The 24,919-nt window shown below is 33.9% G+C and overlaps 1 protein-coding gene and 1 long non-coding RNA gene across 2 annotated transcripts in view; one reads left to right on the top strand and one right to left on the bottom strand.

The window, feature by feature from the left end:
* Positions 1 to 3,417: 3,417 nt before the first annotated feature.
* On the bottom strand, positions 3,418 to 4,746 carry LOC119633161. Its single transcript, XR_005246854.1, has 2 exons — positions 4,621 to 4,746; positions 3,418 to 4,467 (listed from the first exon to the last, which is right to left on the bottom strand). It is a non-coding gene; the product is annotated as an uncharacterized LOC119633161 (long non-coding RNA).
* A 1,381-nt stretch (positions 4,747 to 6,127) lies between these two features.
* Positions 6,128 to 24,919, top strand: part of LOC119633160 (homeotic protein caudal) — a 29,856-nt gene continuing 11,064 nt past the window's right edge. The window contains exon 1 of the mRNA XM_038026505.1: positions 6,128 to 7,739. Within this exon, the coding sequence (XP_037882433.1) occupies positions 6,974 to 7,739 (766 nt within the window). The 5' untranslated portion in view covers positions 6,128 to 6,973. The remainder of the gene's footprint in view (positions 7,740 to 24,919) is intronic.

Raw genomic sequence — 24,919 nt, 5'->3', positions numbered from 1 at the left:
TTCATTAAGTAGCCTCAGTAGTATGCCTACTGAGAGAAGAAATGGTAGGCTATAACAGTTAGTTAGTATCTCACCATGAAATAGCTTTTATGGGTTGCTTTTCGATCTTTAAAAACAAGTTGGAATCATCCAATCAATCGACCTTCAAGTTTGACAGGCATTACAAATTTAGCGCGAAATCAATTTTTTTTTTTTTTTTTTTTGCTAAATAAATGCTTTGTACTTTCTATAACATGTGTTGTATAACACTAGTTAGTCGTACAAAATTTTTTACTATACCACCTGCATGCACTATGAGTACAAGTTAGGAACTTGCAGACTAATGTTATATCTTACTTCTCTAATACACCAACGGATGTCTTTAGAAACTAATTATGTTGATTTGAAAGCAGTTCCAAGACAAAGCACATTACCGCAGCTTCCTTAAGCCAAGTTAAGTGAAGTAAATGTGAGGCTGAGAGCGACTCGAAAGTTGGCAAAGGGTTTGTTAGTTGAATTTTACCGTTTTCCTTATCATTTCGCAACATGTAAAGAATAACAAGTGCGATCTTGTTTCTAATATATGTACGAAAGAGAATGAAAGAAAACTTCGAAGGGCAGTTTTATGGTCGTGGAACACCAGACCAACAGAAAAAAATAAGAAAAACTTGATTGTAACAAAAAAATATGTTTATGAATAGTCCTTTCTTTTTGTCCGATTTCAATTAGACATAGGCCGCGAAGTCCATTTAACTGCAGATGCTTCACGAGAATCGCCCCGGTTCTCTATTTTTAAATCCATTTTACCAGCACTGGAAAGTATGCTTAATAAGCCCTTAAATATTGTTATTCTGTTTCCTTTCCCCCTTTATCGCAAAAGAAATCTTTTAAAAAGCCTCTCACACAGTGTCACACTTATCCTTAAGTAAAGTATTACCTTTCAATGAGTTCAACCATTGATATGATTTAATATGGACACCATCATAATCGTAGTAATTCCTAAAGGTTCCTGAAAAAGGCGTGACGTAGGGAACTCCAAGCTTTGTTTTAAAGTGTGAGGAAGCATGGAAGTCAGATCGGAATTCGGAAGCCAATTATCCTTAATAGTGTAAAGGTATGGCTTCTTTCACTGCAAGCAACTTTTGGTTAATGAAAGATTTCGATCTGAGGGCGTTTCCATGCATTTTATTAAGATACAATTTTAGTTCCTTCCTCTTAGACAACTTATGTAAGTTTACAGGTTTCAGAGAAAAGATACCAAAAGCAGTTATTCTACCCTATACCGCCTTTGGTATTAAGTTTGCCCATTTATCGTCGGTTGACAAGTAAAACGTGTTAAGTGGTTTACTATATTCTTATATGCAACACCCATTATTATTATATCAATAATTTCAAAATAATTTTTTTAAATTTAGCTTTGTCTGTCCGTCTGCCTTTTGATCTGCATTTCTGTTTGACTACAGTTTACGAGATATTTTGGGAAATTTTTTAGCCCTCAAAGGGAAAATGCCTTTAAAATGCATCCGCATGTTCCAAAATGATTTAGTTTTTTTAAGGTCGCCTTGGTCCAACTTATTTTAGTGAAAAAAGAAGAGTTGCGTAAATCGAACTCCCATAAACAGTGTTCTATATCCTTCCACAACGGCATTGATTATTTTTATATTGGTAATATATTAAGCCACTTTTGCACACGACCTGAATAAGTCCTGTCGCTAAAGGCTGTTTGGCCCGCATAAAATGAACGGCAGCGATCCGAGTTCAAACTGTTCGTTTATATGAAATCAAAAAATTAAGAATTATTTGGAAACTCTTTCTGCTTAATTCTCTCTCAGTCGTTATCAATCGACTTTTTTGTTGTTAGTTAGCGACACATGACGATTTATGTCTTTTATTAGATACCAAGTTTAAGTGACAAGTACTTTTTTCCAGTCTTTTTTTATTTTGCTTTGTATTTTTGCCGCTCTTCGATGATAATGTCTGTACATAGCATTTTCTATTGACTTAACAAATTATGCGATTAATATACAATAATAAAATTGTGTTTACTCTCATACTTGAGAAAACATGAAATTTGATCTGTGCCATATAAAATGTTTCCTTAAATTCCGGTCACGGTCAGGTGATATTCCACAAGCCATAAGCTGGAGGATCTCTTACATTTTTCAAAGACTTTGTCTCTTCGGCTCGGACTAACTGCGAAAGGACTTTTGTGTTGGATATCGTTCATCATCATCTCACATAGCTTACAAAGGCCATAAATTACCGATTGAAACAAACATCAATCATTGTCTGCAGGAAAGGGTGAGGAGCAAAGCTCAATGCTACTAACACCACCTCAAAGGTATTTGAGGTGCGAGGGTCAGAGATTGTCATGCTGGAAAACAAGGTCGTATTCCTTTTTCGTATACTGCGCCAAATTTTCATCTCAATGACATCAGTGGTTGTCGATAGTTTTCCTTCATGATGCTTGAGTTTGGTTGGAATAACTCAAAAGGTCACGCAAAGTGGAGAGACTTGTCCTGGAGACTTGGCTATAAGGATTCAGCTGTAATTTCCTTCGAAATAAATAATAAAAACAAAATTTACTTAAAATTCCAGATAACTTGACCTGGACAACATACTTACTTCCATGTAAAACTTAAATAGATTAATTTTATATAGTTTGGCCCATATTTGTAGAAAAAGAGTAACGCCTTTCCTCCATAATTTAAACAAAGTTATATGATAAACTTCCATCAAAAATTGTTACATAAGGATTTAAAATCATCAACGTTACACCAGCTTGACGCGGGCTTTTGGCTCCCGATATCGAGTAAATTCGATCGTGATTTGAATATGTTGCTCGACAAGCAATTCCAGAATCACAAAGCCTTCCATTTGATTGTAAGAAAAATGTTTACTTTATTCATGGCCGTAAACTTTCTACTGATAAGAGCGAGTCCTTAATCCACCATCAATCGGTTCTTGTTGGTTTTTGTAATAAGATGGATAATAAAAAAAAAAAAAAAAAAACGGCGGACTTTGATCAATTAACTTAAAGCAGCTTTCTGGTGACGGATGTTAGCAGAAGTGCTCGTCTCATTGCATTGCCCAAACTCGAAAGTTCTCACGGAGAAATTTCACGCATATTTTTGTTTTTGGTAAATTAATTATTTGAGAAAACCTATTGCGGTCCCTGTCGAAGTGTCTTGTTAAAAGTTTAATTTGAATATCAATGATCAAAAATTGTTTTCACTTCAAATCATTTTCAAGTATTACGAGAATTTTCAGAATTTATTCATCAATGCTTTCAGATTTCTTTCGCTGATTAAAATGTTTTCTCCGTTTTTGTTCATTTTACTAAAAAGTCTAAAGTTTGTTTGAAATTTAACATAAAATATGAAGATAATTAGTTTAACGATCAAAGGTGATCGGATGCCAAGCGACTTCTTAAGCTTATAGTCCTTTTTCTCAACTTTAATTACATTCCACAAGGCTCTTATGGCTAAAACATTCTGCTTGCTTTGCTAAATCCTCAACTCGACAATGGCGGATATCGAACTTCTTGGAGATACGAAAGTCTTTCAACCGTTTCGATTTACTTGAACATCATGTCTGGATATTGAAGATAGTCTTAAAAATTGATTGCTTTTTAACATCTCCTTTATAGCATTTGAAAAAAGGAAATTAAGGAACTTGCGCATAAAAAACATTAAAAAGAACACATTATTGTTTCATATGTTATGCGTCACCTAAACTTAATCTTAAGTCCGCACCTTAAACATAAGCTATTGTCAATAATCAAAAAATAAGGTGAATTTTTCATTTAAAGACCCCGGGTATTGTAAAATAGTGAAACTAGTTTTTGACGGATCAGTCGGTCGGTGAATATTGTCTCTGGCATCTATGTGGAGTTTCATGGCATTCACGCTGCAGTGTTACATTTCCTTCTGTAAACGTAAAAACGTGACTTTGTGTCGAGCAAAGAAATTGCATTAAATTTTGTTTGCAAAATGAATATTCGTCGAGGATGTCGCAAAAGGCGAAACTATGACGCAGAAAGATATTACAAAGACTTCAAAGATACTTGAGAACTTGAGTTCAAGACGAGCAGCGACTATTAACATCAACCGACGGAAAGCATGTCAAGCAAATCAAAGGTTTGCTGCTCTTAAATTATCGACTGACAATCAGAGATCTTGCTGATGGCGGGGGCTTAGTTTGAATTAATCTCAAACCGTTCGGAAAGGAGCTTTGTGCTTTTAACAGACGAAGTCAGCTTTGGTTCGAAGAACAAACAAAACCTCGATCCGTGTAATTCGTCAATGATCGTTTTCGCCTGAGTTAGCATCGCTCGACTTCTGGCTGTTCAACAAACTCAACAAACTGCTCCAGAGACATAGCTTCGACTTGATTGAGAAAGATCGGAGAGAGTATTCAAAGGCATCCAGGCAAAAGACTTACCCGATTGACGTTAGGCTAAGTGCATTAGGTCGGCGGGAGAGTAGTCTGAAGGCGATGAAATTGTTTCCGGCGAATAAATAAAGATATTTTCAAAAGTAAATTCACTTAACTTTTTGTTAACCGTAGTAGCAGTAGTAGACAATAATAATGGGGAGAGCAAAATACAAGGTATTCTCAATTTTAGTGTTAACAAGTTACCAAAAATCAAATGTCAGCCAAGTGATGATTATTTATAATATTAAAATCTTTTTCCCCTTTTAACAAGTGCTTGCTGAACTCATCATTAGAAAACACTGTTCACATAATTACTTTAAAAACATTTCCTCGAAGAATTTTTCTCAATCTAAATGTGAAACTAAAATGCAGTTTTTAATAATTTTTTTTGTTTTGCATTTCACAAAGTAATTATATACTAATCTAATCGCATATTAGCTAAAAAGAATAAAATAAAATAAAATAAAACAAAAAAAAGAGAAAAAAGAAGATGAAGAAAACTAATCTCATTTATATAGCGACGACTATTAAAAAAAAGTGCAATAATAATAAAATATAATAATAATTATAATCCGCAAAGCACATACACACAACGTATGTGTTAGCTGGGCTAGCAGGAGCATGAGCGAGAGAGCGAGAGAGCGAGAGAGAAAAGAAAAGGAAGAGAAAGAAATCATAATAAAAATTTAATAATTGCATAAAATTTTTCATAAAACTTGGAAATTTATGGGATCATGGCAATGAATGAATGAAATGTGCCCAAGCCTGTGTGCATGTGTGTATAAATCCATTATTATATATTCAAGTTTGCGTGCGCACACATCTATCTAGGTATGCATTTATGACCCTTAATTACGCAATGCTCTGGCAAATAATTATCCATCTCGAGTAATGAAGCAAATGTTTAACTAATGAAAAAATTGAAAGCAAAAAAAAAAAAACAAAAAAAACAAGAAAAAAAAATGATTTGAAAATGTAAAATTTTGCAACGTGACTGATGGTTAAACACGCCTTAATACCTTTGCATGCATTGCATTGCGGATATGGTATGACGTGCTTATATGCATACGTATGCACGTATGTGCTGCTACATCTAAGTATTGTTTCAAATATTAAAAAAATGAAAAGGAAAGAAAACAAAGTACCTCCGTCATTAACATTCCCCGAACTATTTTAAAGGTAAAAAAAAGGTGGAGTTATCTAAATATGCATACATGCATATATATATATATATATACACATATATCAATATATCAATATGCATACAAGTCCAGTAAAATATAGTTAGTTAAAAAGACAAGAAGGAAAGAAAAGAAAACGAGAGAGAGGGAGAGAGCGAGAGAGAGTGTGTCTGCATTCAATAGGAAATTGTTTAAAATGCAAGCCATCTTGAAATTAAACCAACAGCAGCCATTTAAAGGCGTTGCCAATGCAGGGTTGTAATCCGCGGCCACAAGAGTAGCAGAGCTGGTAATAAATTTTCTTCACTCTTTCTAACCCATACACCTACGTATATATATATATATATATATAAATATAAGTGTAAAATTCGCTCTTGGAACGTTTGCGAGATAAGGACGTTGTTATCGTATTCGAAAGTGTGCAGCTAACAAATTCATTTGTATTAACACTCGATTCAGTGCGTAGTTGTAGCCAAGTACTCTACTCTACTATGCTACGGTTACGGCATTTAATTCACAAAAACAAAAGAAAAGATACCGATATATAAAAGTTGACAAGCATGCACTGAATCATCTTTAGTTTCAGTGTTTTATTGTACGTTAAACGCTAATAAACGTTTGTGCATCGCCGCAATGAAAACAAAAGATATAACAAGTTAAAAAAAAAAATATATATATACATATATATATGAAGAAACAGTCTCTTCTCTTCTAATGTAAATATTTACGAGTCAAAACAATCAAAATAAAATAATAATAATTTTGCAGCCCTATAACCCCATAAACTTAATCGGTGTAATCGAATTGTTCGCCTACTCTCATCTTTAGCATAACGGGCCGATATTGTAAAGCAATAATAATATATATTCATTATAGTGCCATTGTTTTTGTAAATAACTATTGTGAACTAAATAAAGTGTTTGTTTAATTACTTCTCCCTAACTAAACTAAAGTCCTAAACTGATTTCATTCGAAAGAGAGGATTAAAAGAGAGCGACAGATAGCAAGAGAGAAAGAGAAAGATAGAGAGAGAGAGAGAGGGAGAGAAGCAAGTAAGAAGAATGTGAAAATAAAAGAAAAAACAAAGCGCAGTGGAAAAGAAAATCTATCAGTGATCTAGAAAAAGTTGCAATTTGTGTAAAGAATAAATAGAAATTTTATAAAATAAACCTAATATGTTAAATAAATGATTTTTCTGTCTTTTTTTTTTTATTACTTTTATTTATTTATTTGAGTTAAGCTGAAGCAGCAAAGTGTTCAATGTAAATAATTTAATTTAAAAAAAAAAAAAAAAAAAAAAAAAAATTGGAAAAATAAAAAACTTTTTGGACAAAGTTCATTGTAAAAATTTTAAGTAAATTTCTCAAATTCTCATCATGGTTTCCTACTATCAATATTCGCAAAAACATAATCCCACCAATTTGGCATATCCCGGCCAATGGCAATGGGCCTCCAATTATCATGCACCACCTAATCATCAATACCTGAGTGATATGGAGACCTCGCATGCTGCTCATCATCCGATGTACTATAATCATACAATGTTCCATTCAGCTCCGGTTGCGAATTCCGAATGGCATTCTCCGTCGTCGGTTGAGAATTTCACTCAAAATGCCAGTGCCACGCATCAATTAATGCAACAGCATCATTTGGGAAGTGCTGGCGGTGGGATTGTCAGTGGTGGTGGTTCTGCTAGTTCTCTTAGTTCCGGTAGTATTAGCAGTGCTGCTTCTGCTGGTCCCTCTTCGGCTAATACACAACTTAATGAAACTATTGCTGGGCTCACTGAACAGCAACAGCAGCGGCAGCAGCAACAGCAACAGCAACAACAACAACAACAACAGCAACAGCAGCAATCGCAACATCTTCCCGAAGGTCTACCCTCACCCCCGATTACGGTGAGTGGAAGTGAAATTTCGAGCCCAGGAGCTCCAACCAGCTCATCGTCGCCACATCAAACAGCTGGCCATCAGTTAAACAATAGTCCAACGGTTATTAACAATAACAATAATAATAACAACAGTGCTTTGAACAATAATAATAGTAACAACAATAATAACAATAATAATCGTACGTCACCTATTAAAAATCAGTATTACGACTGGATGAAAAAACCGTCTTATCCATCGCAACCCAAACCTGGTAAGCTTTTTCCTTCTTTCTCTTCTTATTTAATTTTAATGTTACTCTTTATGCCATATGATCATTTTTAATGAACGCGTGATGCTGTAAAGCATAATCTTTGAATCTTTAACTAACTTATGGAAGTCTGGTCAAACGAATTTCTTCAACATCTTCTAATTGTGCGCTACTACGATAAGCAGTGGGCGCTCTTAACGTTTCGTCGGAACATAAAAGAATTTTACGGTGAAAAGACATAGAAGAGACACAACTTGAGATTTGTCAAATTTTCTTTTATTGTTCATAATTAAGACAAACAAAGCGAAGCTTTCAAAGAAACTAACTTTACGTTTTTGTTATAAGAAAAGACACAGACACATACATATATGCACTGGTAAGCGGTTGGTTATGGCTTTTCGCAGCAGCATTTTATTAGATTGTCGATATTTTTATTTATTTATTCTTCAACTCTTTGATGCGCTAATGTCAATACAAAATGATTTTATGAACATCATTAGCCTCACTCGTGCTGCATATCTGTCTCTTTAGAGCCATAAAGTTTAGAATTCCAAACATTTATTACTTCAAAGACAAAACGAAGCGAAGCTACAAATCATTTTAAATCAAACACGCAATCGACCCAAAAACTTGTCTTAGACAAAAAAACTTTTCTTCAAGTGAAGTTCACTGATTTTTTAATCAATTGCTGTCTCGCTCCAATCAACTGCTATTTATTAACGGAGTCCAAGGTATCCATCCATGCGAAACATGCAATCGGAGATATCTGTTACTTTCTAATATTAAAAAAAAAGAATTCGAATCTTTTGCGTTTCATTCTTCAGAGAGATCGTCCACTAGTTAATCCGCATGATGCGATGTGTGCTCGATGCTCTGTCTGCTGTTGGAATTTTCGAGTTATTAAAATTGAAGATGAAATTTTCGCTTTAATAAGCCAAATCTTCCAGATCCGAATTGGAGAGCTAATAAATATTGGTTACGAATGGTGTGTAGTTGGCAAGGCTTATGTTAGTTTTTCAGATATTACGGGAAAATAATCTTCAGAAAAAATGATAAACTTCTCATAATGGGAAGAGATTGGTGTTTAAAAGTTCTGCGCATGTTGTTGTTATTGGCTAATGGTGACATCCTTTCGCTAAAGCAAGTTAATAGGAAAACCAGAGATAAGGGATTTATTATGCAGACTATTGCAGACTACAAAAAGAATTTTTCAGAATTAATGCCGTACATATATCTCCCACTCTTTCCGTAATGCGCGTAGCAAATGAAAAGATAAAATTAGTTGACCTTTATTTTTGGATAGTGAATGGAAAAACGAAATGAATTTTTTTTTTTTTTTTGTATTCTTTCGGTCCTTTTAATAGCGAATTTGCTATCAATGCAAATTGCCTCCATGCGTATGAGTTCAAGGCGAAGAGTAGAGTAAGTTTTCAGTGCGAATTATAACAATTGCTTAATTAATGTCGATACCACCATGGTTTATCTTTATGGCTTTTAAAACTTGGTTGGAATTGATGAAAATTTTGCTTTGCCACACAACGGGAGGGCAGGACAATCGAAACGATTTTTTAATTGAATTCCCTTTCTTAAAACCTTTTCGTGTTGCATGTTTGCTCATTCTTCTTAAAAGCTTTACTTTAATGTATGTAAATACTAGTATGAAGATCCACTCCATAAATATATATGCATTTATATAGAAACAAAAGGAAAACACACATGTACGTGCACCCGCAGTCGGTAATCTAGGTGAACGTATTATAGATTTTTCCGCCGTTTTACAAAAACAAATGTAGTGTCACTTAAACAATCGGAACTTGTGAACTGATGATCGGCAGCTTATTCCGAAATTTTCACATATTTACTTTGAAGGCTGGTTAATTGCAGTGATGTCTATATATCATTCTATGAACTTATTGAGGGCCTTAACGGTCTTTCTCCATCGCAGAGTCATTACAACGTCGTCAGTATCCGATAATAACTTCAAAAAATTCTTTCGAATGTCTACTGACAGTCTACCGTCGTCAAATCTCGCCCATACAATGTCCACAAGCTCAACCGGGTGTTATCAAATACAAATCGGCACACAGCGGAATACTGTTATCATATCGCGACGAAGGTGTTCGCGCTTTATATAAAAGTTTTGTTGCTAAAATTATGCGTCTAGTCTCTGGTGGTGCTATACCGCTGTTGGTTTTTAAATTCATTTTGAATGTAATGAAGAAGAAGCATTTATAGTAATTATTTTTATATGCACATGTGTACACATAATTCTATCTCATACCAGGAGAGGCAAAAGTTATCTTTCAACTTAGGCCTGGCAGCGAGAACTGCCAGATTTTGCTCGGTGTGGAGTCTCATTGTCTGACCCAAAAGACAGACAGAGATTTTAGATAGGTATCGCCGCCACCAGGGGAAGGCGAAACGTTGTCATAATTGTCCCCATTGGCACTCGGCACGGGGATTAATCGCGTGTACGTTTTCAAAGTTCGTATACCGTCGGACGCCGTGGAGTTAAGCCTTCACGATAGTGCGTCCACGTAAAACACCTAGAGACATCTGTACAAGTGCCTGTGTGGGTCTATTTTTTTGTTATGATGCTAGCCCGTACCGGTAGCATGCATCCTTGGCGCTTATATACTCAAACGATACCCCACAAACACGTACACTTTTTCCACCACTCTCATCTTGTATGTGTGTGTCTTATAAATATATGTATGTATTTACATGCATTAATGTATACATATTTACATATATTTCTAGTTGTTACAAAATGTGCCCTGTTGATATTCAATATACGTATCATGTTCAGGTAAACAAATGTGCGTCCTTACGCATGCGTATACGTATGCTTAATGAGCTATAAATAATATCTGATGAATGGCAATTAACATTTATTGGTGGTTTTACGGTCAATATTGTTATTGTTGAGGTGCTATGCACAGCAAAAAAAAAGCAAAACAAAACCAAGTCAAAGGAAAAAAAGTAAATTTAAATAATTTTCCTATTCACAAGTGCATTATATAAAGACGAAAATAATTAAATAATTATTATTATTAATGCTTATGTGCCGAAGTGGTTAACTATAAGACATTTCCGCTAAAGGTGTTACTATTTTTTTCCACCCTCTTTATGATTATATTAATAAAAATTTCCAACTTATCGACTTCTTTTTCTTCGCTTACCAATTTTTTAGTTTCAAAACACGTTAAACTTTTTACCTTTAATTACATGCATTATTTTTCTATTCTTTGCTTTTAGAATGGAAAAAATATTCATATACAAAAGTATGCTGCTATGTTTTAACATGTTGTTGTTGTTGTTGTTATTGCCGTAATAAGCTTAGCAAAGTTCACTTTTGGGTTTGCATTGAAAACAAAAAGAAATTTCGGACGATAATGGACGATAACAGTATCGATATCCTAAGCATTTCGTGTTTCACAATCAAATTCGCAACGAAAGAAAGGCTGGAATTATTTCTCAATGAAAACCCAAAACATTAGACATTAACGAGCATTTGACATTTTATTCATTCAATTTTTTGATCATTCGACTATAATAGCATTATGTAATAATTGATACGGCTAATAAGTTCGACGTATCTTGGCTAAGCAAGTTAGGTAAATGCATATAAAGTAAATATAAAAATCACGAAGATTTTTCATAATTTATATACCGTCGCGCATTCAAATCGAAACATTTAGTTTGATGCAAAAAAATGCAAAAGTTTAAAATTGAAATATTGTGGAGCATCAGCTTGCAAGCAGGTAAACCCTTTAACAAGAATTTCTCATAATTTAAACGATGATCGCTCAAACAATTATATGTCCTACTGATCGGTAAACTGTTCGCAAATGAAAATCCGTGAATTTTTCCTATTCAATCGGTGAATAATCAAATGACGGACTTCGCTTAGTATCCATCCTAAGGTGGCAACATCGCATCTCCCTCATTTTGTTATTCGAGCTTCTTTTAATGCGTTACACAAATATGATCGCAATTTTTGTCGATGCGCTATTTGAATCCAGCTATGATCCGTACACGGACTCTGCTACAGAATAGAATTTATAAAATTTACGAGAAATATTTCTATGTTATACAAGCCAAGTACACCTCTTGTAGTGCGTGCAAGAAAGAGCCACGAAGTTGGAATTATACTGAAAAGAGTCACACATATACTTACTCATATCTATATATATATATATATATGTACATATATAAATAGACAGATAGATATCAACGCAATTGATAAAAACTAATAATGTGAATGTATGTGTTTGGCCATTTTCCTGTCATTGCTTAAACCAAACCATCGCTTATCTTAAATAAATCGTTTATTTAAACATTTGTAAAATATCGAACAATTGCAAACATTTGCGCAAAGCTATATATACATATATATACACACACACATCCATACATACACTTTAGGTAACACAAAAGCAAACAAATATGGAGTTGTTCTTGTGTGTATGTGACAAAGATTAAATAAAAATTATTTATGTGTGTGCGTGATGTGTCAGTATGTTGTTTAAATATATATATATATATATATATATATATATATCAATAGCACTGAAGGGTAGTTTTCAATCGTTATATGTAGTGTGTGGAATTGTCTTCTAACGTATGTAGTTTAACATAAAAATTCCTTCAGTTGAAATGACATGTGATAGGGTGTCATTAAAATTGACATATAATGTTTCGTGCTACACATATAATGTTTCGTGCTACACATATATATATATGTATGTATATGTAAAGAGAGATACGTAACTATGCATACCTACAAAAATTTTATAAGAAAACGAAAGAACTGTCAAAAAATATAATTTATTACTGTTTTTGATGTTTGTGTAAAAAATCAATTTTTTTGATTTGATTATATTTCAATGATTTGTCGCTTTGGGATTAAAAATAAAACTTTTTTATAATTAATCGTTTTCTTTTCCTTTTTTTTATACATATTTAATTTATTGATATGCTTTATTCACTTATAAAGAACACTATGATGGAAAGCAAAATTTACGGCTATTTCTAGATAGATTTTTTTTTTTTTTTTTTTGTAAATATCTTCTTCTCGTCAATAGAGTTGCATTAGCTACGGTCGAGTGAGAAAAGTTTCAGATAAGCTTTTATCAGGGATATGCACTGACTATACACAGATTGAATGGCAAGCGCGTGTGCAAAATAATAATGGGCTCCTTCTGTTCAAAATTGATTTTGTTTACTGTATCTTTAATATGTCCAGGAGCACGATTTTAACGTAATTCCAGCCGCCGAAACTAAGCAACATACGCTCCTCTCTATCCCTCTTTCGCCGGCGTCGGCACAAAAAAGAAAATTAAGCTAATAAAAGCAATAAAAAACTGTGGAAAACCATTGTTTAGTTAAAATTTTGTGTGCTAGGGGTGCTGGACTTGTACTGCAGTTACCATTCAATCTATACAACAAGTTTAAGCAAAAGTTTGTACTCGAGTAATACTAACTCGGCAAAGCTATATTATAGCGAGTAGGAGGCATAATTGAAAAAAAGGGAAATTCGGAAGTGAATCAAAATTCTGCAAACATTTACTATATATTACAATAGCGCTAAATACTCGTGTCAAAGTCATTACAAAAGGCTTCCATTTTTAAAACTTTAATGCCCCCAACACGTTGAGCTCTGCCCGAAAAGCCGTTGACAAAATCGTTGAACCTTTTTACAAAAGTGCGAAATCATTTTCGTCTGCAAACATCGCGACGGAATTAAACGCTGACCATTGGAACAGTTCCAAAACTTTTGCATTACAAAGAGGAGCTCAATACTTGCATATTACATGAATTAATAGCAAAAAATTTATTGCACCGAATTTACATCAAATGACTGAGGACGAAAACTGGATCATGGACGATAATAACGTGCGAAAAATGTGAATGAAAAAAATATTACTACCTAAGTGCTTATGTTTTGTGGTTAACGCGATTGGAAGGCAATCGTTGGCAATCTTGGGTGTCTCCAACTTCGCTCAATGGTTGATTTACTCCTTTACTATCAACAACTAGTGCGACCAAAGCCCGCAAATCATTTCAAATGTACGGAATTAATGTGCGCCTTGCGCGAAAGCTACTTTGCATCTATGCATCTTTGGATGAATGGATGCAATGTTCAATAAAAGATGGAACGCGCGACCGACCAGCCAACGCCGCATTAATTAATAAAGAAAAGCGTCATAAAAGTTTGAAAAGTTGGGTTCGCACTACCACTTAATTTGTTTTACGTTTTTTAAAAAATATAAGAAAAATTTTTGTGAGATCCGGTGAAAAAAACGCTACGAGCTTTTTTTTTAAAACCTTGAGTGTTTCTTAGGTTAGATGGCAACGTTAGCGCAATCAAACAAAATTCCGAGTTTATAAATCTATCTCCTAGCGCAAGATACATGAAACTTGCTTTATTATGTAAGAAATTCGTTCCTTTATATGCAGCTATGGTTATACAATGAATCTAATAACAATGTAATTAAGATGGACTTTAGCATGAGAATAAATGCAACAACGTTTGAATAGATTTTGTAAAAAGAATCCAAAAATGAAGAGAATTTTATTTTAAAGAAAATTCATGCGATTCAAAGAACCTTAAAACTATGGAAATTTATTGAACATAAGAATGGGATAACATTGTTGTTGTTTAATTGAACAGTTTGTGTAGCAATAGGGCTTATCTGCCGAAAAGTTAGTTTAACTCTACGCAATGCGCTTTTTACTTAGCTCCCTATCAAATGTGGAAAGTTCCAATTAGCGACCGTGGAATGGTTCCCGATAGTTGTGGCTTATACATTTCGTGTGAAGAGTGATGAGCCTACAGTTGCCAACAAAGTATACACTTTGCTTGCTGCCGAATAGAAGAACTTTCGATTGTAAAATTGCCATTGACTTTACACGATATCGGGAGCCATAAAGCGGCTTCTCTTTTCCTAGTTTCTGACTATCGAAGTGTGTGTTGGCAGAAAATCGTTCCATTGAATGTACACCACTGATGAAGACAACATTACAGTATTAATTGATATAACCTGCTAAATAACAACTCGTGAGGCCGCGGGAAGATTAAATCGATTTGACTCGTTCGTGGCAGAGTGTGTATACACTGCGGGAAGAGTACTGAATAGATATTGTAATCTCATTAGAATAAATTTCTTCAAGGTTACACCAAAGAAGCGGTTAACTAAAGAAACGATATTATTATCCGAAGTTATTTTCGTAATATTTTCTTAGCTTAGGTTTTGACATTTATAAACAACGACAACAACAGAAACAATCAAGTTTACGGCGTTCAAAAGCTCGGCCTGAAGAGATTGTAGTTGCATTGAGCTCCCTCCCTGATATTCCTTATCAACGTGGCTTCCCAATTGCCCACCCACTTAATAAAAGTTATTTAAAAAAAGTAAAAGAGGACAAGACATACAGTCATTGACGTATGAATAGCCGCAATATACGTTCAGCCATATCCTCTCAAAGTTAAATGCTTAAATAATGCAATTCTAGCGAAGATCATCGATGAAGAGTAAACAGATTTTTTTTTTTGTACATATTTTCAGTCTTGAGATACTAGTAAGGGAACTTGGGTCTAATAATAAATATAATAATGAACAATAAGTAATAATATATAATAATAATAGTAATAACAAATTAATTAGATAATAATTGAGAAGCTTGACGATGATGAACGATGAACATGAAAGGAATCATAAAAATTAGAATATACTTATACCCACTTATACCTAATCTTTTTATAAAAATTTAATTTTGAAATAGTGAAATTAATCATTTTTGCATGAATTTTCGGTGAACTTTTCTTTTATCGAGTAACGATTTTTAATCTTTTTTCTTTCTTTTCTCAGATATTTTGTGATATTTTCACCTTTTTCATTGAATACGATTTTCTTCTAACTTACAGCTTGCTCACTCACAGCAATTTATTTATGTTTTCGTGAAAAAATCATTAGGTGCTTTTTTTTTTGTTGTTGTCAAGTGTCAAAAATAGCACGAGTTTTCATCATACGTTAACGCGTAACAGCAGAGATGTTAATAGATGTTAAAAGTAAGGACAAAGTGACAAAACGAGATCAAAATATGAAATTAATTTCAGAGATGGTTTTCTTTCTAAACAAATCCGTATTAAAAGTCGTCAGTAAAGATTTAGGTAGGGATGGGGAACTAAGGCTTAAGCTACAACATTATAGCAAAGAGTATTAATCAATAATTACCAAATGTGATATTCATTATATTGTCACTTCGTCTTTTCGAGTATCGAGTGCGTTCTGCAATTCATCGTAAACATAATGCAAAAATTATGGACGAAACATTCGTCAGTCGAAAACATTGGCTTACTCGCTTGCCGCTTTTTGTTCTTGTTGTTATTGTCATTCATATTAAATATAATTTGAAATCAATTCAATTGAATGTTAATTGAATGTTTGAAAAACAAATGCTTTCTTGAAAATTTCAGATAATTAAGAATCAAACAATTTTTAAATTTAATAAAATTTCACAACCGATGACTTAAATATCATAAATAAATTATTTAGATGTACGAAATATATGTGCATGCATATATGAATGTGTGTAGTTAGTAGACTGCAGGCAGCATTTAATTTGTCATTGTCGTTAGTTAAATTCCCATCGTAAACTTATTTTTATGATAATTGTTATTATTTTATTTATTTGTTAAGAAATATTATTTAAAGGTAACGCGCGCTCTCACATAACCTTTATTTAACCACAGAATTTACACGCGCTTCAACAAACAACAAATATTATTAGGTAATTAACAGGCACAAGTATGAGTTGTCGAGAATCGCCCTCTCTCTCCCTCTCGCACTCTAGCGATGCAGTCAACTCTCACGCACGCATGTACGCAACCACGCGCAACTAAACGTAGATCTATTTCAAGCCCATATTGTTTTTATTTATTTCTCTCTTTCTCTCTCTCTCTCTCTCTTTCTCTTTCTCTTTTGCGCCTTTAATTACTCTCTTCTCTTTCTCACTTTAATGCCCTCCATAAATCACCGTTTTTTTTCGTATATATTTCATGAAGGCTTTTAAATTGTGCGTGTGTTTGGGTGCGTTTTCATAGAGATTTACAATTTATTTACCGGTCGGTACTCTGCGATTTTATGATCATTTTATGCACATTATATATATATTTATATATATATATATATATATATAACGCGTTGACTTTTCATTTTATTGGATGACTTAAATATTGTAAATTTGCATCTCCTGACTCTAGTAAATAAACATTGTATATCCCACTATTTATTTGAATAGTTTGCAAGGTTAACGTGTAGCACCTCGCCGTCCTTTTAATCGTTTTATATTTTGTTTCTCCTTTTATTTAACCTAACTTAACCCTATTAGATAACATTTCGCAAAAATGAAACTATTTTAAGACATTAAGTTGTAATTATTTTAAGAAATCATAAATTTAATCAAACCTTAAATAAAATTTAATCGAGATAAGCATGAAATCTAAATTCACCTATGCTTGAGTAGTACAAATGCTGACTAATTGATAGAAGTCTTTAAAATGAAATTTTCTCTTTCTTTCGAAAAATTTATTATGTAACGGTTATGTGACGGTTTTTATGTAACAGTTAGTAGACATCACAATTTTGCACAGATTTCAATGGGGAAGGAAATTCTACAGAGCCTTTATCCTTGATCGGCATCAAAGTCTAAACAATTTTTGGGGGTAACGTAAATTTGGGCCAATTGCGGCCCACCATTAAATACCCTACAGTACTTTGCTTAGTACAATTATTTATATGACGACTTTTCAGAATTAGGTTTTATACAGGGAGTAGTCGAAAAAGTGGTCTGATCCGAATCATTTTCAATAGCGTGCATCCTTGGGCCAAAACACGTCGATGTGCCAAATTCCCTCAAAGTATCCCAGAAACTGCGATCTATAGGTTGAGCGCAAGAAAACAAGGCAGACAGACAGGCAGACGAGCAAGCTAGGTGAGATCGATGCAAAAAGTGATTCTGAATCGGTCGGTGTAGTAAAAAGTCGATTTACTTGAAGTCCTTCCGGGTATTGCATACGTCCATATAAATTCAATATACCATTATCAGTCTCAACAATACATACAACGATAAAATCTTGATCGTACAGTCTATAGAGGATACTCTGCTGAAATGGCAAAGCATCCAGTATTGCAGATTAGCGAAATTTAACTTTTCTCGTCCCTTTTTTTTTAAACTTTCTTCAAACCCTTCCCCTCCTATCACGACATTGTATTACTTCGAGCCATGCATTGTATCGTTTAAAATAATTAAATAATTGTTTTCTTTCTATCAAATTCTAAATGAGTCGTATTCTGAATAATTCCTTTTTTTTTTATGGAGATCACTTTTTAGGCCTTTTCTGCAAATTACTTAAACAGGTAGGTGTAAGGAAAAAAAAAGCTTGGCTCGCAAAGAGTTCAGGTATACGTAACGGGAATAAAAAGGAGGGAGACAGGCAGCGCGAATGAAAGAGAGAAAGAGACATTAGCAGGGAGAGAAAAAGCTACTATCTTTTAACCCTTCTATTCAAATCCGCTATCGAAGACTTACCAATATTGGTAGTAGCTTTTTGTTGGCCGATAGAAATTATCCCGACCTGATGCAGTTAGAAAATGACAAACACATGTTCATTGGTAGAAAAAATTATGAACTAAGCAAGGGCTTTGCCCAACAGCAGCGTTTTCCTTATTTATGACTTTGTGTACGAATTTCCTCTGCACCAAAGTAAAGAGCGGGCAAATGAAGTGCCGCCTGATAAGCAAAAGAAACAAACTGTGTTTAGCCGATTTTGGCTAGAAGTTAGAAACCAAATGAAATGATTTATACGATAATCTGATCTTAAATTGATAAACGGGACATAGGCTTACCATGAATCACCATAAATCAGGAATTAAGCTTTCGAATGATGATTTCCTCACCAGCTAGTGCCGAAAGTCAAGTTCGCCAAAATGCAATTGAAACAGACTGCCACTCACGGGGCGTTCTGGAATGAAGATGAGAGGACTGACTTGTCATTCAGTACACATGGGTATTATCATTATTGCTGCAATTTATTTAGACAAAGGAAATAAATTCTACGAATAAAAGTATCTCTGAACGAATTCTTTTTACGGTGACTGTCGGCATCTTGAAATATCCACATGTATTTATACTCTGCACCATTTGTGGTATACATTGTGCTAAATTTGTGGAGATGCATGTTACATGGGGAAGGACTTAAGATAGACCCACGTTTTATTATATTGATGAGTTCGAAAAATGATTTTGTCTGTTCAGCGGTCTGATGTCTGTCCATGTAAATTTATGTTCAAGCTACTTTGGTAAACTGACTTTGTTTGACCCAAGGACGAACGCTACTGACCGCTTTTGCAATTTTTAAAATTTCTCGACAAAAGTGGCCAAGTAAGAGTATTACGGCGCTCCAAATTGGAGTGAAAACTTTGGACTGGCGGGAACAATATTTGAATTTTAAAAATTAAGGCATAGCAGTAATTTGATATAAAAACTAACCTTGCAAAATTTGGACCATCGGCGCCTAGTGCTGGATTCTACCCTATATAAGGATGGTGATGATTTTGTTTTTTATGACGGAAAAAACGAAGTTTTAATATTTTATTGAGTAATTATTAATATGAATATTAAGTGTGCTGAATTTTGAACACAAACACCTCAATTTTTGAACCCCTTGGGCACTATTATTTTTACGGAAAGTAAGCGTATATTTGACTATATGATTCCATAATGGCAAATCGATATGAAGACAGGGTATAATTTTTGTGCTCTATGGGAAAAATACGAATTATGTGAGATGATGATGTGTTGTAGTGTATCTAACAATCGGCCTAGCCCGACTATCATTTATTTTTACTACACTTATGCTTTTGAAATTTCGTGTCATTTACTTATTCTTGTAATAGGAAAAAAAAATTCGAAATTTACGCTTTCCATTCATTACAGCGTAGAATCGATCTTCAAATAAATATATTACACGTTTTGTATACAAATAAAATACAAAAAACAAAACAAAAAAAAGAGTCTCTACAATGTATTAATAAATTTAATTTTATTATTAAAGGCATCTACGGGCAGAGCGAATCGATCCCAAATGAACCAACCGTGAATTTAGAAGATTTACTGGCTCCAAGCGGTACGAGTTTTTTAAATAATTAAAAGAAAAATGCATGAAAAATGAGAAAAGCAAAAAAAAAATAAAAAATAAAAAAAAATATATATGGAATCGCATGTCTATGTTTTTGCACGCGTTTTTTTTATTTTTTTTTATTATTTATCTTACTTCAAATCGTCGTTCAAATAAATTTTTAAGCTTATAGTTTGCCTTTATTTTTCTTGCAGACGCGCAGACTATTGCTAAAAAAACATCACACTTTGTAGAGACATGTTGTAGATGCGTTATTAGTTAGCCTTTTTAGATATAAGAGGACTCATATAGTTGAAGAGCAATAAACACACAAGCAAGTTGGCTTGAATGCCTAGTAAATGATATTTTAATGGCTGCCACAACCATTTTAATGTACGTATACACAGAGATATATACCTATACGGCAGGCAGGTTTGTAGGTTTGTTGTGCTCGCACCGCTTTCATATCACGATAAGCCGACTTTTAACATGCAACACATTTATTAGCCTCTTGAATACATATATATTCACAAGCACACACACATATGTGGGTAAATGTTGCACTAAGAAATATAAAAGTAGATGGAAGTAAAACCGGTACAGATTAGGCACGCAATCGAATACATGACGTGCATTTGTATCTGTTTCGGAAAAGCTACCAATCAGCTGCAAGACATTAAACCATGAGGTGCAGTAACAGGCATTGTTTTTAACATAATAACCAAGAAAATAAAAATAAAAATATTTCCATTTTAAGGTGAATTTTTGTGTAATCAGATCGAATCTATATGAAGCATATAAAAATGTTTTTCATTTATTTTATACTGACGTACCACACACAACGACAGGAATTGCTAATGGCCGCTCGACACTGATAGATATCACGCGCACATACAAGCATTACATATTTCTTTGCTTTCATGCAGTAGATCAGTTTTGAACTTAAAAATTCAAAATATATATATATTTTTTTTTGTATTGTTTCTCTTCCTGGTGTTGTTGGCGTAACAAAAAGAAAAAAAAGCACATTCATTATTACCGAGGGAACATGGTCAAGCTTTTATGCCATAAACTATTTAGTAAGATGAAGGCAAAGGACAGATGTATTCAGTCATCAATAGGCTATCGTAGAATATTAACTATTTTTAGTTAGGACTGCTAATGCTGAGTAGAGAGAGAGAGAGAGAGAGAGAGAGAGAGAGCGAGAGCGATATAAGTAAAATTAGTCACATTTTCACTTACACAAAAGCGTTCGTAATATGTAAAAATATTATTTAGAAAGTAACTGCCTCCACTTGCCGTTCAGCTGTCCAGCTATTAAACGCAAAATTTGCTTAAGGTTTTTTTTTTTTCCGTTCGTTAAGCCATAAAATGAGCGACTTAAAAAGAAGGCAAATCGGTGCAGAAAGGCAAATTTTAAATGTTACTTGGGCCTTGTTCTGGATCTAGCCTGTAGAGGAAAACAATTGCTCACCTCTGGATTTCACACTTTTCACCAAGGGATGAGTGATATATTTGCTTTGGCAAAGCGTTTGCAACGCCCAGAAGGAGATTTCCGAGACCTCACAAAGTATGATTAGCATCCGTTCGTCTGTCCGCCCGTGTAATGCTTGTTGTAAACATTCTCCTGTTTGAGAAAATTGAAAATTACATAAACTGATCGAAGGATACGCGTGCAACATTCACACGCTTATGCAACAAAAGCTGTGAACATCTTCGCTTTCCGTATTTTCTGCTTGTTACTCATAAAGTGCAACGCATACAGAATATAAATTTCCACTCTAAATCAACCATGCCCATCCAATGTTATAGAGTATGAGTTTCCTTTTCATCTCAGTTCACATCGAATATAATTTTCTTGCTTCTCTTTCCCCAATGGCAATTGTTTTGCCTACTATAGCTTATATGAGATGATTGAAGTCGATTTAACCTCTAGTTCGTTTTTTATGCAATAACTGCAAATATGCAAACTTCAACCAAAGAGTGTAATTTAGCCTGCAAATGTATTTGAGTCAATTTTGGAATTGTTGCAAATAACTTTTTTCTTTTCATTGTTTATTTTCAAAATGGAATTTTTCTGCAAAATATCTTCTAACCATTAAAGAACTTTTCCTATCAAATGTGACAATTTGAAGAAAACAATAATTAATTTTATATCATTCCGCAACTTATAACCCATTCAGAGAGAAAGTAAGAGAAAAAGAAAAAAAAAAAAAAATAGCAAAGAAAGTAAATCCAACTATTGGTACAATAAACTAAAAAACGTCAGTCAACAAATCGAATCAAATGATTTTATGATGTAATTTGTTGCTAATATTTACGATCTTATGAGCATCTTAGGGCAGCAACAAAATGCCGAATAATGTTATGATTATATAGTCGCTTTGGTGACGCTATGAGAAATGAGAAAGCCAAGCACTATCACACATATATATTTATACTAATACAATAAAGAAGAAGAAAAAGAAAACTTATGCGAATGAAAATGAAAAAATAATCGCATTTAATATACGCAACTTTAAGATAGAACAACAGCTTCCAACCACGACCGAATAATCGCTTCAAAGCAGGCATGGTCGAATAATATCCTTAAGAGGAATAACATCAAGTACTCAACGAAAAGTTCGCGTAAATATATCGCATAAGTTATGCGTAGCAGCATCAGAAGAGGAAACAACAAACAACCTCTCGTCACATGGAACAATTGGTTGAATCTTTATCTAACAGTAACAACAACAGCAACAACAACAATAACAGCGTAAATCTCTAGAGGGCCATAAACGAAATTGCATCTCAGTTTCATACACAGATCATAGTTACCTTTCCCAACAACGACAACGACAACAACTTTGAGCAGAGTTTGTTTCTCTCGTTTCGCTCTTTTATTATTATTATTATAAACAATTTTTTCATGTTAAAGTTTAACTTGACAACGTTTAGTAAAATGAACGCAATATCTTTCTTTTGCTTTTCAAGTCTGTCCACGAGAAAAATGTTTCCCAGGACACTTAAAGCATCATCAATATGCCATATTTTAGCATTTATTGTTTGACATAAGCAGCAACATGCCTTTCAACATATTTCGCTCTACCACCACAGACCGCTTTAGTTCAGTTTCGGATTAAAGTGATAATTGCTTCGTTCGCCATGTAATCGTTTTTGGTTTTCGCTTTTACACTCAGCTGCTCAGCATTTGCCATCGCTGTCAATGCAAGTGCCATTACAGCGGTCAGACTAAGACAACACGATACGAAAATGATTCGATAAATGTTCCGCCTCTCATAGCATCGTTATGTTTACAAGGTAGCGGTGGTTGTTTCAGAATTTATGTGCGGTTTATTCATACTGTGTCTGTGTTTTTTTTTTTTCGACTGTTCTATAATTGCTTAGCAATTTTTTTAACAGATCAACTTAATTTAAACGTCCTTGGGGTATGTTTTTCTTGTTTATAAGATTTGTTATGAATGTCCCTTACGTTTGTACACTTGTATAAGTATGTACTTATATTAATTAACATGCCAAGAATTATTGGCCTAGCATCTGGTCAGTTTTAAAGGAATTTTTCATATATAGACTTGTGTATGTGTGGATTTTGTCATATTGCTTGCTTGACATTTACGCAAATACGCATCGAACATCGCATAAAGTGCACATAAGTTTGGACCTTATTTGTGGTGCTGAGCAAATCAATTAACTACTACCGCAACTTCCAAGTTCCAAGTTGAACGCTCTATTATTTCGAAGCCAAAGTTTTGAAAACCGGGCTGCTGGAGATCTGCATCACTTATGAGATTCTATTGCAACACTCGGAAAAACTGACCCTGACCGATCAAGGCTCCTTGCCTTTTGCATCAAGTTAGGCTTCCGCTCTCCGTTCGTCTGATGTCCGTCCATGTGTTCTTGCGTTCATTGTGCAGATAATATTCTCTGAGATATTTTCATTGTATTTGATACACTGACGTGTTTTGGCTCGAAAACGAACTCTGTTAAAAGTAGATAACATCGGCTGAACAATGTCGGCACAAATTCTTTGGCAAATGCCCAAGCCTACGATATGATATCTACTTTTGTTTATTTCCACCAATACGTATCGCTTAAGCTGTCTATAGACAAACGGCTCAAGACAAGTTGTACATCTATTATCTTCCTTTTCCGCTTAAACGCTCAATTGAAAGTTTAATTCTTTCCTTAAAGAGTACGAGACTAGAATTTAATAACTTCAACCACCCCTGTTATAACATGTCGTGATCAAATATTCTTGGCTCAATATTGCTACCTTACAGTTACCATATATCGAATATATTCGCTTACCAAAAAGTTACTTTTTCGGAAACACATTTTTTAAAAATATTTTAATTTGTTTGATATTTCGTGAAAGACTTTCGAAGAAGAGCAAATAAGAAGACAATATTCAGCGCCATCTATTAGTTTTGTAAAATAATATTTTAAATGTCTGCGCGTCAAGAATTCAATTGAAATCACTTTTACGTGAGTTTTTGAACAGGCCTTGGAAAATGTATGCATCAGATATTGGGCAAATATTTCTTTCGATCTATAAGTTACTTTCTATTCCTTATAGTGAATCTTTTTACGGATATTCAAGTGGTAGATGAATCTGGCATGAATTGTATATTATAATTTTTTTGTTTATTATAGTCTGAGGAGTTCAGTCAAAAAAGTTACCGCTTGCTTCCTTGAACGTCTCAACAATGGACAAAACAAAAGACAGACAGACGCAGTAGTAGCGACTTACCTGGTTAAGTACACATTGTGGCCGATAAGTATTTTGGAATGTTACCAATGCAAGTGTGAAGTTTCTATATCGGCGTCTTTCGAGGTCGTGGTACATAATTTAATTTTTAATTTCTCAAAATTATCCATCACATCTTGCAATATATTCTACGAAAATTGTCTTTTTTTTTATTAATATGGTTTTTAGTTAATTAGTTCATAATGTTTTCTTTCTCTACATAATAAAGAAGTATAAGCTTAAGCTTAA

The sequence above is a fragment of the Glossina fuscipes genome, unplaced genomic scaffold (assembly GCF_014805625.2).
Source record: "Glossina fuscipes isolate IAEA_lab_2018 unplaced genomic scaffold, Yale_Gfus_2 2, whole genome shotgun sequence".
Taxonomy (NCBI): domain Eukaryota; kingdom Metazoa; phylum Arthropoda; class Insecta; order Diptera; family Glossinidae; genus Glossina; species Glossina fuscipes.
The sequence above is the reverse complement of the archived record's forward strand: the minus strand, read 5'-3'. Positions and strand labels throughout refer to the sequence as shown.